The 14,570-nt window shown below is 39.2% G+C and overlaps 1 protein-coding gene across 5 annotated transcripts in view; it reads left to right on the top strand.

The window, feature by feature from the left end:
* Positions 1-14,570, top strand: part of RBMS3 (RNA binding motif single stranded interacting protein 3) — a 706,597-nt gene that overhangs the window by 352,906 nt on the left and 339,121 nt on the right. For 3 of the 5 annotated variants that reach the window (XM_065753689.1, XM_065753690.1, XM_065753692.1), the window contains one exon: positions 6,007-6,176. In XM_065753689.1, coding sequence (XP_065609761.1) covers positions 6,007-6,176 — 170 coding nt within the window. The remainder of the gene's footprint in view (positions 1-6,006; positions 6,177-14,570) is intronic. The other 2 variants (XM_065753691.1, XM_065753693.1) reach the window with 1 other exon arrangement.

Here is a 14,570-nt window from a genome sequence, read left to right as displayed (position 1 = left end):
TGAGCTAAATTCTGCCTGTTTGTGCTTTATGGAGCTCTAGTGCTTTTGCTGGCTTCGAGGGAATTGCAAGCCTCAGGAGTATTTAGGGTACTAATTTCAACAGCTTTGTGTGTGAAACAAAGATCTCACAAAGCCCTTTACCTGACCCATTAAATCCCAGTTTTACTCATACTTTAGAATGACTACTGTGCCTGTTAGAGGACTGATTTTTTTTTTCTTTCTCATGATTGTCATTTTTTTTCTTTTTTACTGCGGGAAAAGAAAAGGTAAGCCAAACATAATGACACGTTTTTTTTTTCCTGTGGACTAAAGATATTGTTTGGAACAGAATGAAAAAGAAGTGTTCAGTGTATACGAGAAGCATGAGGGCACTGTCATTCAATAATTCTTTTTTTTTTTTTTGTGGTAATAAATATATTTTTTAATGAGAAAGCTAATTCAATTGGCATTTTATTTTCTTAAGCTTTAAAATGACTTCACTTTTTCAGTTTAGGTACAGGATAATGAAATCGATTGTATGCAGAAATCATTTTTGTCTGCAAAAGGGCTGGGAATAACTTCCACTGTTAAGTTACATTTTTATAATCTTTTCCCCATTTCTAAGTAATGTTGCAGGCCTCTGTAGTCTTTAATTCAGTTACCACAGTGCATTATATAATGCACTTATATAAGCTGTGTAAAGGTAAGGAAAAATCATTACAGACTAGTAAACGTAAGACATAAGGAATCGAAATGGTTGGCTTGGGGTGATACAGTGATAGGATGGTAGCATAGCAAGTGTGATCCAGCAGCTCTGACTCAACGTTCTTATATCCAGCAAATCGCATTTAAAGGCACTGGAAGTGATTCATGCAAACCAGAAGCCTCTTGATATGTGTTCTGGTCTTCTCAGTTGAAAAGACTGATGGAAAAGACTTTTAACCTTTTGTCTTCCTTCATTTTCTGAGTTCACACATTTTCATACACCATTCTGTTACCATATACCATTTTCTGTTGGAAAAAGTTGCCAAGGAGTGAGTTGATGCTTCTGAAGAAACAAACCATGAAGCTTTCTGACCACACAGAGAAGTTAGAAAGTGTGCACACTAGTACATCTGTTGGTGATGTCTAGAGAAAGTTCTAATAACGTAGGGAAGCATCTAAGAAGAGCTCTGTCTTTGGGCGTTGCTGGATGTGGAAGTTAGCAGTCATTAATGGATTCTGTAAGACTGTATTACCCATGAAGGCCATACTAAGTCAAGAAAAACATTGTGATTTAAACTCCTCTGATTGCAGCGTTCTGAAAAGCACAAGGTTTTGGTGTTGCCAGTTTCATTGTCCATTTCTTGTTCACTTTTCTATTCTACCAGGCTATATACAAGAAATATGTTTTATTTGTGGTGCCCTTCCTATCTGAGGATGCCAACCCAAGATGGAAGAATTGCTGTGTTTTTTTTTTTTTTATCTCATTCATTCTCATATTTGCCCTACCTTCTCTTCAGCTGTAATATGTCTTTGGCTTAGTTTGAGATTTGTCATTCTGTCAGCTACAAAATCCCACAGACAGGCCTGTAAGTTGGTAGTATCTTCTCATCACACTGCTGTAATTGGCCCCAAAGAACCCTCCAACTCTTAGAAATTACTCCTTTGTCCAATAGAGTGTTAACAAAAGATCATTTTCCTAGTGTGAGCTGTAAAGTGATATTTGCACAATTTATTTGTATTTACTTTGCCTTATTTTATCTTTCACTCAGCAGCTAAGGGAATTGTGTAGCAGTTGGACTCTAAATGAGATGAAGCCAGCAGCTGGAAAATGCTCCAAAGTGAAATGGATTGGGTGTGTTCACAATTGGTTAAATAACACACGTTTTAATGGAGAACTGTGTTGTACTTGTATTTATTTATTTATTTTATTATAAAATATGTACTTTGGTAGGAAAAGTTAGTGTATCAGTGTTATTGGGGAATCTTTCCAAGAGTTTACTTTCAAGTGAATAAAAGAGTACAAACTTGGGATAGCCAAAGGTGAATACAAACAAATTGGCCAGTCCATTAGCATAGCTGTCCAGCTGCGTCCTAGGGTCTAAGTCCACTCCAAAACCACAAGCCCAACCACCTCAGAAACCTGCCAAGGAGCCAGCTGCTGCTAATAAAGCAGACTCTACAAGTTGGCATCTGAGGTCTGAGATTCCCATCCAGAAGAAACTGTATTTGAAAAAAATATTTTAAATTTGTCTTTTTAAAGAGTATATTGCTTTGAAAGAAAAGCACTTTACACTAAACTTACAGCAAGTGAGAAACTATATAAGAGTGCTGTGGTTGCCATGGGGAGATAAATACCATTCTTGCGTAAGAAGGTTGGATGTTGGGAGGGGAAGTGTTGCTCAGTTTGAAACCAAGCAGACTTCTGGTTCAGCATTGCTGGGTTATGGAGTAAGAAAGACCAAGGTGTCTCATTATTCATGCTTGCTGTGAGTACTCATATGAGGCACATTATTTCCAAGGGCTTGGTATTAGGGTGTAAGTGCAAGGGTGCGTTTCTGAGCCTGGGTGAGAATTAAGCACATTAATTTCTTACTTTTAAATAATGAAAAAGAAGAAATTTCATTCATTTTTCAAAGATGAAAACAAATGCTATTAGCCAGCCATGCTAAATTAATAAGCTGCTTGGAATGATCTACAAACCAGTTCATTCCCCTCAACTCCCCACTGAATAATGAAGCATGAGAATTGAAAAATGAGATGGTTACTTGAAAAATTAACGGCCAAGCAGTCTCTGAATTCCAGTTCCCTTTTGAAGTAAAGCATGTAGATTTTTGCATAATAATTTCTTCCTAGTGCTACAGGTCCAGTGCTTGACAGCATTGGGAAAATGGCTTTCCCAGGTGGCTGCAGTTAGTGGCAGGGTGTTTGGAGACAGTGTGAAAAGCTGGGCTCTTGTGGCAGATGGCTTAACTGCATTGCCTGAGCCACGGAGGGAGTTGATGGCAGAAGGAGACCTCAGTTCACTGCCAGCAGGTGTTCACGGCTCCCTGGACAATGCCTCTTTGGTGCTGTTTGGGATCCTGCAGCAAGTGTTTCCTATCTGGGATCATCATCAGGTTGCCATTCATTTATTTCATTCCAGTTATTATGTGGAGATTAACAAAAAGACCCTTTGCTCGTTTGGAGGCAAATTACGTGCTTCTGCATGCCATCAGTCATATGCTCCTCGGCTCAGGAAACAAGAATCCAAAGCTTTCTTCTGACTGGAAGCTTTTAGCCTGACAGTCAGCCAGATGGTGTCATCAGCCCCAGTGCAGGCAATTTTGTAATCTTTCTGCAGACGGGGTGGTGCATTGGATGTGCATGGAAATTACTGTGGGCTGCAGTGCCTGAGAGCACTTGCTGGGCTGAAGAGATCTCCATGTTGGAGCATGGCCACCTCTTTGTCCATGTTTAGGGTATATCCACACGCTGGGGTCATCCCAGATGCGTGTGCGTGTCCTTCAGTCTGAGCAGCTCCTGCATGAGAGACCTGCTATCCCGTGGCCTAGTTCTCTGGGTATCCTGAGGACTTGACTTCTTTTCTTTTTCTTATTCCATAGCTGTGGCCTCAAAAAATTAGTGTAAATGCAATTCAAGTTCACTTCCAGGTCTTCATTCAGCTGACTGAGGGGAATAGAATGACTTAAGCTTAAATTAGAATTAGGCCCCTAATACTTTCCTCTGTGTGAGGATAAAAATCTTACAATAGAGTGAAGACTGCTCTTGATATTTCAAAGGTATATTTCCACTTGTCTTTTTTCTTGCTTATTAGGTTGGTGTGAGAATAGGCTGTTAACTCATTATCCCCCTCAAAGACATATAGAATAACAATTAATAATTTAAGTACACAGGACTTTTTTGTTTTGCAGAAAATTTTGCCTTTGTATCCTTTCATTATTTACATGCATTCAGTGTTAAACATGGAAGCATGAGGGTAAAGCAGTGAGAATGCAACCTTTTTATTTCTATTTTTAATTTTTTTTAATTATCAATGCTCAAAGTGTGCAAGATTACTGTGGGTTGTTTCCTGCACTGGTACTGTGATATAGGACATCCTCATTTAACCCTGCAATGGCGTTAATAGCATTCTGAGTTCGAAAAAGGCATCCACTCTGCCAGGATGCCTTAAGACGCATGATTTATCCATTGGGTGGGTGTTGGTGCTGTCTGAGGTTTGACCCAGCCATGCCTGCAGCACTAGGCACAGCCAGGCAGCTCCCCGTGCTGGTTCTGGGTCTGATGCATGAATCTGTTCCTGGGAATGACATTGAAGCTCGGCTGGCTGAGGATTACCCAGTGGTAAAGTGCGTGTGCAGAGAAATATGATCTGTATGCAATAAGTGCTTTTGATTGTCAGCAGAAGTATCTACACAGATATTCGGGGAAGGAAGGAAGCACACTGCCCTTTCTCTTTTCCTGGGGATCAGAGCAAATGTCATTACTTGCTAGCTTGGTGATCCCACTGCCTATTAAGCTGATTTTTCTTTTTTTAGTGAGTCCTGTTTGAGCTGTATTACAACCAGGCTGGATTGTAGAGAAATTCTGATGTCCTGACACCTGATAAGTTCCCACTGTCATGGTTTAAATGAGAGAAACTGGGAAGGAGGAAGGAGAAGGCAGCAGGAAAGGCATCACTGCAAGCATGGTGTTTCATGTTTTTCATCAAAGCCTTCAAGCTTCACCCATCACTGATGCTCCCTTTAAGTTCTCTGACTTTTCGGGGCTCTTCTAAGTAAAAGGGATTTGCTTTAAAGGGGTTAAAGCTCCTAATTTAAAAGTACTCATCCACCAAAAGTTCTGTTTTTTAAATGTGCATAATTATAAGCACTAACGTACGACCACTGAAATGAAAGGGTCTGTTGATTAGTGTGATCAGAATCACTCACAGGCTTCAATATTTTCTCTGTTCAGGGCCTGAATACAGAACTAGCACAACAGAAGTCACTAAAATGTCATTGCTGCTATAATAAAAACTGCATGTGTTTTGCTTTTATTTGCCCGTCGTGGTTAAGTTGGCATTGGCCCAGTGTTTACCTGCAGCTGCAACCATGTTAGCAAATGGCTTTGACCTTATCATGGAAACTAGCTTTTTCCCACAGCATCCCCAGGCTACCCCCAGACTTCTCCCCTGCTTTTCCACATAGGTCACAACAGGGTCAGGACATGTCCTTATCCTGCCAGGTACAGTGCTGCAAGCAAGTGTGCTGAGCCAGGAATGGTTGCAGCAGCTGAAATCCATTGTGTTGCCCCAGGTTGGAGGTGCTTAGGTAATTTTTACAATGTGAGGTTGCCTTTTTTTTCGAAGCGTGTATTTTTCAGGGACTTAAGGGATCATATTTTCTGTTTGGGAATACTTCCCTTCTGAAGCGATGCTTCTTGGTGGTTGTGTGTGGTTTGTGGTTGCTCAGAAGTGGGTAAGTTCCCAAGAGCAGGAGGTGCTGTTCTATCCTTCTTTTCCGAATCCTGCTTTCTGTTTTGAAAGACATTCATTATGACAGAATGTTTCCAGGCTACTTTTTTTCTTCCTCTCTCAGGCTACCAAACCCCTTGCCACTTGCCTGTATGCGTACTGGATGCTCCTCGCGTCTAGGAAAGATTATTGTGCTTCTCCTGTCAGCTCTCATAACTTTGGCTAGATATTCTTATTTTTATCTTGGAATATTCTTCAAGTAGATTGCATTAAACTCCTTTCTGTAATGCTAATGACTCCTGAGTATCCATCATTTCAGAGCCTTATTTTGAGATCTAGATAAAATAGGCTCATAATCTAGCAGCTTTAATTCCAGTTCAAGCAATGTAGTGGATAGTGAAATAATGCACCTTGTAACCAAATCTAGACACCACATCTTGTCTCCTTGTTGTGTTCTGAAGAAATGGGTGACTAAACATGGCCAGGGAGAATGGGAGGAGAACGCCCTTTGTTCATAGCTACTGGTGGGAAGTACACAAGTGTACAGCTCTTATTTTCCAGTAACAACCTCTTTTCTCTCTTCTTTCCAGCAGTCCTATGCACCAGCTCCCCACCCCATGGCTCCTCCCAGCCCCAGCACAAACAGCAGCAACAACAGCAGCAACAACAGCAGTGGAGAGCAGTTGAGTAAAACCAACCTGTACATTCGAGGCCTTCCACCCGGCACCACTGACCAGGACCTTATCAAGCTGTGCCAACCGTAAGTGCCATTAAAACACTTGCTTCTTTGGGAACGAAAACATCATAGCTGGTCTTTCAGCTTCCAATAGTGTATGTTTTTGAAAAGGTGTCAGAAGCTTACTGCACTTGAAAGTTAACCATTATTCATGGGGTTTGAACAGCTCATTAATGCCCTGAAAACTTTCTGGTGTTGAGTTTTGGGGGATAGAGAGATGAGGACCTTCACACTGACTTATGCTTATGTGGTTTATTCCCTACGTAAAATTTAGAAGAAGAAGAAAAAAAAAAAAAAAAGGACTTGAAGACTTTCATGACAAGTAAACCTCCCTAATGACAGATTTTATGGTTACAATAATCTGTGAATCATAAGCTCAGGAATGACAAAACATGGGTGTTCCCACCTCAAGTAATTTATCACATCTTTCAAGTGCTGTGTCACACATTGCTGGTCTCAGAGATTGAGAAGTATGAAACCCACGGAAGGTGGCCTTGAAGCAAACATCTAATTAACTGCAGTTCCACTGAGAACTGATGATGTAGAAAGTAGCACATTCTACCCCCCTGTTTATCTTCAGAGTCATATTTGCAAATTCTATTGATAAATATCCATTTTATTGTGTTTTATCACTGTAGAGGCAGCAGAAAGGAGCTCCATGTTCCTCATATATAATCAACAGAACAGTCTCCAAAAACATTGCACCTAGTTAACCCTTCTCAATTTACTCACTAGCAAGTAATAAGAGTAGATGGGAGAACCTGATTGAATTTCCAATATCTTAATTATTATTGATTAAGTGGGAAGTAGATAATCCAGTTTGAGATCCCAAGCAGAGATTTCCTGGGGATCATTTAGAATAACACTTATTGTGTGTCCATATAACACTGAGTGATTAAAAATAAAAATCTCCCTCCTCTATGATATAGGACTGAAGTGCTTTTGTCATAGAATAGTTTCTTTCAAAAGTCAACAGCATTTGTGATGCTTTTTTCATTGTAAGTCAGCATGTTCAGTAGAGACCAACAAATGGATGGTGGAATAGCCTGGGGCTGACCTACTGATGTGAACCCAAATTGCTGCTCTTTTAAAATACAGAGTAGGACTAAGAATGTAATGGGATATGATATACTTAATGTCTTTCTACACTTCCTGTTTCTCACCAGAAATGCTGAAGAAACCCCCTTAAATATGCCTTATGCACACATAACTGACGAGTGTTGGCAATACAAGTTTTATTGACATGAGATCTGAACTTCAGCACAGTAATGTAAGCTTGGGAGTCTTCCCTATGACTTTGTCCTAGAGAAGTCACTACAGCTAGAACATACAGAGGAGCATAGTGCTGAGGATATCTCATATTAGATGCAAGTTGAATTGTGAATGTACATGCCTGACGTTTATATGAACCATATTCAGTGACACTTCTCACTTGTGACAGTCACAGGTAATCCCAGCTGAAGGGCCAGATCCTCAGCAGGTATAAACTGACTGTAGCTCTGCTCATGTTCAGAACGTGAATTCACTGGATGACTTCTTCTAATCTGACCCTTTCCATGCTCAGACAAATGCTTTCAGCTGAGCAGAAATGAGCTAACCACTCTTTCACAGTGGTGTTTAGCATTGCAGTCAGGATATGAAGCACAAGGCAGCTGTGGGTTACTTGAACCTAGTTCAGAGAGCATGGTCATACCCTCCTGCCTGGACATGGGAAAGGCACATCAACTATCCAACAGCTTCCTTTTGGCACTGCACTGTGGCAAAATTTTAATGTGCTCCACTAAACTTAATCTGGTCTGTGATTAGAGAGCTTTGTCTTGCTATCATGGAGTTCCTGTGTGAACAGATGTGCTGTTAAGAAAAATGCTGACATTTATCTTGCTGATTTTCTATCCTTTGGCTGAATGGATTTAAGGACAAACTAGGTAGTTGTTTTGAAGTATTTATCTAAGCAAAAGGGAAAGACAATGTAGGAAAAATTAAACGTGAAAATACAAGAATTTGTCATGACAGTATGTAGATTCTTAAAGTAATAGATAGCAAGATATTTTCTTTGCAGATGGTTACATAGTAGAGATGGAAAAAAGTCTAGATCCCTGCTTTCTTTACAAAAGCAGCACGTATAACAGCAACCTGCAGTTGTACAAATAATATAGTTAAATAGTAATATAAGATATAAATTTGTGTCTTTGGGAGTCGTTGCCTCCTATACAGCTTTCTCTTAACTTGTGTAACGGGGGTCTTGTCACAAAAATGAAAGATGCTGAATAGGTATTCCTAAAACAGCTGGAGGTAGTGGTTTGTAGGCTTCTTGCAAAGATGTCATGATCTAATTTGTTACAAGGTATGAGGAGAGAACTTGAATTCCAAACTATGAACCACTGTATTATTTGCAATGCATGATCTGCAGAGAGCTGCCTTTCGGGAAGTTGTTCACTGAACCTAGTTTATGCCCAGGATATAGTCTGGATTCCCCTAGGGCTGGCTGCCAGTGCTTTGTGAGCCCTTCTGAATCCGTGTCCTCTGCTGCAGCATGTGACAGTGCTGCCAGCAGTACAACTGTCATTTGCAGCATCTGACATTTGGCAGGTCTGAGGAATGATGTTCTAAAAACACAATATTTCTCTCTCAGAAGTACAGGGAATGCTGGAAATGCTTGTGGCTATGTACATTTATCATAGTGTATCCCATTTCCAGGTTTATTTCAGCATGAGAGCCACCCTCTATGTGACGTGTAATATTTTTTTATTTAATTGCTTTTTGCCAGGTGGTTATGGAAGAGAAACTCTTTCATCAGAATTGTTTGATAAAGTGCAGTGCTGTCCTGATGGATCTTGTGTGCATTTCTGTTTTTCTGCTGTGTCTGTTTAGGTGGTGTGTATAGCACATAGAATAGAAAACTGCAGACTGGAGTACCATTGATGCTTGAAGTGCAGAGTCCATTACACATGATGGCAGACATTTCTGACAAATGTTCAGACACGATCAAACCTTTTATCAATTTAAGAGTAACCTTGTCACAGTAATCTGTCAAACTGTTCATAAAACTAAAGGAAAACAAGTCATCATAGGCTGGTACAGTAACTGAGTAAATAATAATAAAAGTTGCTACTGGAAGGTTTTCTATTTTGTTTGGTTGAGATCCTCAGTATCTGGTTTAACATGTATTCAGCAAAGTTGCATCAAATTCTTTATTGCAACGGAGTTGTTAGGTTGCACTGTGTCTTTTGGGACTTTATACAATTGTGCTGTCAAAGGTTACAATGAAAAGGAGCTGACAGAAATATTTATCAAGTAAGAGTATGTTGTTTTCTTATTTTTATTTTTATTTTTTTTCTGGATTCTCATAAAAGCGGAGTAAAGAGACTTCCACAAATTGACCTTGGCCTTTCTTAACCTTTCATGACTTTTGTCAAAAAAGAGAAAACTTATCAAAGGTTATCTCTGAACTTGTTAATCTAAAAATTTGATTTTAAATTTTCTCTGAAAAAAATAATTATCATGGCATTCACAATTATTACTCTGAGGTGCACAGTCTCTGCTGTTATAATGGTATGAAATCTTTTTAGTCAAAATATTATTTTTGTCAAAAGAAAAGATAACTGACAGTAAGATGAAAAATATAGATTATAGGCAGAAAAACGTGCAGTGTCTTTGTACAAGAAAAATATAAATGATTATCTTTTGAAGCATTCATAACTTGTCAATCATATTGTCATGCTTGGTACTGTATTTCATCCAGAAGAGTTCAAAATTCTCTTGAAAACATACACAGATGTATTAGTCTCCCATTGGTGTAGTGTCCCAGTGGAGAAGACTCACAAATTGAACATTTGCACTTTATTACTTCTAAACATTTTTCATTTCACAAACTTGCAGTTTCTCTCAGAGCATTTTGGTCTTTCCGTCTGTCTTTTCTCACATGTGTGCACTGAAGAAGACAGACTTGAAATGTCTTAAAAATATAAAGTTCATTTTGGAAAACAGAATGGGAATTTGAGAAAAAAATTAAATACGATTTTGTTTCCCTTCCCCACCCACAAAAAACAACACAAAACCCTGACAAAAAAAAAAAAAAAAGCCTTAAAAACCAACAACATTTGACAAAAAAAAAACCCATCATTGTGCATTGTACTTTTAAGACATTGGCATGTATGGGAAAGATAATTGCTGTCAGTCTTGAGTCAGTCATGAATTTTTCATGCCCAGTTTATGGCCTGAAATAAATCTATTTTAAACTTCTGAAGTCTGATAATTCTACCTATGTGTTTTGTTTTGTTTTGTTTTTTGGTCCTAAGCTGTTTCTCCCCACCTGCACCAGTAACTTGACCTCTGGAATCTTCAGTTTCCATGGCTATACTCTTGTCTGGGCTAACTGTCTCATCATCCTTCAACAAATTCAGGCTTTTTTTTTTTTGTGATCCAGGGAGAATAAAGGGACTTAATTTAATTAACAAAGGGAAAAATAGCCCAACCTAAAGATCATGAAGTCTGCTCAGAGCAAGCTCACTCTTGTGGACTGTTATCTGTTCCTCACAGTTATATAGTACTCTAGGTATGGCAAATTTATACCGAAATTATCATGATTTGTCTCCTTGACAAGTCATCGTGTATGAGATGTTAGCCTTTCATCACATTCTGACTGTCCTTGTTGTTCCCGTGGAACCTCTGAATAAATATTCTGATCACTGCCATTTGGATTCTGCTAAAGAGCTAGCCCCAAGGATAACACAGCTGAGGTTATTAATTGAAAATACACACATTACTTAAATCCTGGACTATTTTTGAAATGAACTCTGTACAGTCCTTTTGCCTCACAGAGAACTGTTAAGTTTGTGGAGGTTTCAAAGAGGTTCAAGGTGCCTTTCAGGACAGAGTCTCTTGTTAATAACTTCAACAATTACAACATTTTCAATTAGTAGAAGTTTTATAGTAAGTTCACAAAAACCAGTTCTGCTCATGTTAAATCAGCTAGAGTTTGAAATTCCTAGTGATTCTTATCTATTTTGTGAAAGTAACAAAAAGTTTCTATTATATGAACTCCAATGAAAAGGTATAGGGAAAGAAAACAAGATTCCTTTCTTTCCTCCCTTCTCGACCTCACATTAGAATGCTAATTATAAAATATTGCTTTGAGTTATACTCAAAGTAAATTTTAACCAAAATAAAATTTCCTTAACAAGTTCAAAAACAAAAAGACCTGAAGAATTCCTAAAGCATATCCAGGAATTTGTATCTGGTGTAAATGAATGTTCTTTTCCTTGCCTCAGTAAACTATCTGTGATGTGTAGTAGTAAAGTATTAGCCCGTGTCCTCTGCTGTGTTTTTAAGTTGTTATTTTGTTGAGGTAACAGCATGTCCCAGGTTCTGTAGTGCTGTGTATGTTAAAGCAAACTGTACTGTGACTTCAGTACTAAATCAAACAAAGCAACATCTCTCCTGTAGTTAGCACCACTCAACCCCTTTGCTCCATGGCATTACAGAGACTGAGATATGAGGGTGCTCACCCAATGGTATTAGCTCACACAGGAGCTGGGGAACATCACATTGTTCCTGCTTAAATCTTGATGGATATTTTGGTTCAGTATCCTGATAATGAAGAGTAGTGAATGGCTCTGTGAGAACTGTGAAAGTCTGTCTGTGCATCAGTCTTCATGGGAAGCAAAGAAATACTCATATCAAAGGGCAGAAAAGAAAAATACACTGAAAACAACAACAAAAAAACAGATGTTATTTGTTATTTTAAGTAGAACTGGGACAGGACAGTTCCAGGACAGAGGTATCACTGGACCAAATAGAGCATAGGTGCCCTGTTGGACTAAATATGATGAGTCAAAGCTATGAGGGTTCTGCATGGGTTTGTTCCTTTTGCTGTAGTGTGTTCATTTAGGTCAGACTGAAGCACACTGGTGGGTCATTTTGGAGATATCTGTATTATTCACAAGTTCTTTGTACTAGAGACTTTCCTAAAATAAGATTAAGGTAGATGGGATTAAAATAAATGAATTTCAAGTTAGTATTTTTAGTCAAAATGACTAAAGCAGGTGCAAAAGCAGAGAGGGAACACAATGCCACGGGTGCGATTTGTTACTTATAACATTGAAGACATCTTCCTAGTAATGGGCCTTATTAATGCTTTAAATTTTCATTTTGGAGTTGCTCCTTGGCTCCAGAAGTTAAATGAACTTAAATTTTGTCTGAGTTGTTTTGCAGTTTTATACTCGTTGTACGTGTAGTACATCTTCATAGGGTGTATGTATGTATAGGCGTGGATGTGCACAGGTGTGTTTTCTCTTTTACCTATTATGATTTAAAAACTATTTGTATAATCATTCCCCATTACAATCATCTGTAAATGTCTTCTATTGTTTAAAAACAAACGTTAAAGTTGCCCCAGCAGGCAGTGAACCAATCCTTTTCTTACCTATCCTCTTTCATCAGGGAAAACAAAACTCTAGGTCAGCACATGCCCACAGCACTTACAGAGAGCTCCATCTGGGATGTAAACGTTCTCATTGTCAGGAAGAAAGGCAGAAAAATAATCTGCGTAAAGTAATAAATGAGCACCTGCACTCTTTGCCGTTTTGAATGTGCCCGTCTTTTCACTGGAGTGTGACAGAGTGTCAGGGAGAGTTTCTCATCTCCTTTCAAGCTGGATGAACCTGATTTAATGGAAGATAGGGGAGGAGACAGCATTCTCAGACACTGCTGCTGAAAACATTTCTTCTGATGAATTTTAATTAAAGTCCTTGGGAAAAAAAAAACCACAGACGCACAAAACAGGGAGCTCTTAACATAAATAGTGAGTATTCTATGTATTTGCGTGAAGGGCATGATTGTAACAACCACTTGTTTTGCTTAGTGTGCAGGAAGGGTATTGAGATAGAGTGCAAACACACTTAATGAACTGCCCCTGACTTGTTCTGAAATATGTGTTTCCAGTCCTTCTGTGTCCTCCTCCTTTCTACTTCTCCAGTATATTTTGTGTGCAGCCAGTCAACCGTGGCATGAGCCATCCGTGATGCTGGCCTTCTCCCTCTCGCTGATGCAAGCATTTAGGAACCTGGAAACACTCATGGCTAGAAACTATCCCCAGGACAGATAGTTGTGCACAGTGCACGTCTGTCAGTCAGATGTCTGGTTTTGTAATGTGGGTGTTGCTCTGTTGAAGGACCTTCATTAGTGTGAGACTCTTGAGTCTATATTTTCCAGCCCCTCCCAAGGCATTCTGTATTACTTGGATGCCTGGTTTCTGCTTGCTGGGGTGGAGGCTGGTTTGATGCTCTGGTGATGTCACAGAGGTTTCTGCACTGCTGTCCTTAGGTCATTTTATCTTTTATGAAGGAAAGTTTTGGTTAGTTTTGTTCTTTTTGAAGCTTACCCCTGGTATTTTCTATTTGGTTGCATTTTTTGTATTGGTTGTCTGCAATTCTGCAGTGTTGATTTCAGTGGATCTTTTAGAGCTGTTGTCTTTTAAAAACTGACAGCAGCAGTGGGAGAGCACACATGATGGCTGTGTGAATGCACAGAGTGTGATAAGGAAGCAGGAAGCTCTCAAACTGGGATGGGGTTCATCTTCTTTAGGAGTCACTGACTTTCAGCAGACTGTGGAGACGCTGTTTGTGTTCTGACATTTGTGTAGCAGAAATGTTTCTGTAACCTTTCTCCAGAAAGGTATGACGCAGATGATGTTCTGATCTGTTTGAGAAGTACATTGTCCTAAAGCTTTACTGTAAGGGAACAATATAAGCTATGCTTAATAACTCTCCAGCTGTCCCTGAACAGGAATAACCTGGGCGCTGCTTCCAACTAATGGCAAGAATCTTAGAGCATGGTTGTGATTTCTATATAAGGGGAAGTGGCAGGCCAGCTTTGATGGCAAAGCTATTGAATATTATCAGCACTAAAACAAAAATGTCTTTGTGTTCAGCAGCTAGACTTCCCCATACCGCTCCAAACAAGCATCGACAAGAGCTCTGTGCTATGTAGCATGCAATGTTCTTCATTCCAAGTATTTGGTAACTTCCCAGAATTATTTGTGTGACAAACACTGCTCTTAGTTTTATATTGAAAACTAAAACGCCTTGGATTTTTTTTTTCAAAAGATATTCAGTAGAGAAGGAATTTCTTAGAATTTTTGCAACTACGTCAGAGGTTTTCTGTCTGCCCGTTATAAAACGGAGACAGGAGAGTTGGAAAGTTTTCAGCTTAATTTTTGAAAGATGTTAAGCTGAAAAAGTTTTCTCTTTGGATATGAATTTTTCTGTGTCCCCATCATAAACTGTGAGGAAAGTGTACAGCTCTGGATCCTTATTCTGTTGGGTTATTTGGAAAGTAGCTGGGCTGGTGGCAACCTCAAATAACATTATGATGCTAAGAAAAATGCTTTCTGCCAGTGGACACTTAATTTCACATGAG

The sequence above is a fragment of the Cyrtonyx montezumae genome, unplaced genomic scaffold, assembly GCF_038088225.1.
Source record: "Cyrtonyx montezumae isolate F1298 unplaced genomic scaffold, pur_monq_1.0 scaffold_8, whole genome shotgun sequence".
In the NCBI taxonomy this organism is placed as follows: domain Eukaryota; kingdom Metazoa; phylum Chordata; class Aves; order Galliformes; family Odontophoridae; genus Cyrtonyx; species Cyrtonyx montezumae.
Note: the sequence above shows the minus strand (reverse complement) of the source record. Positions and strands in the feature narration are given on the sequence as shown.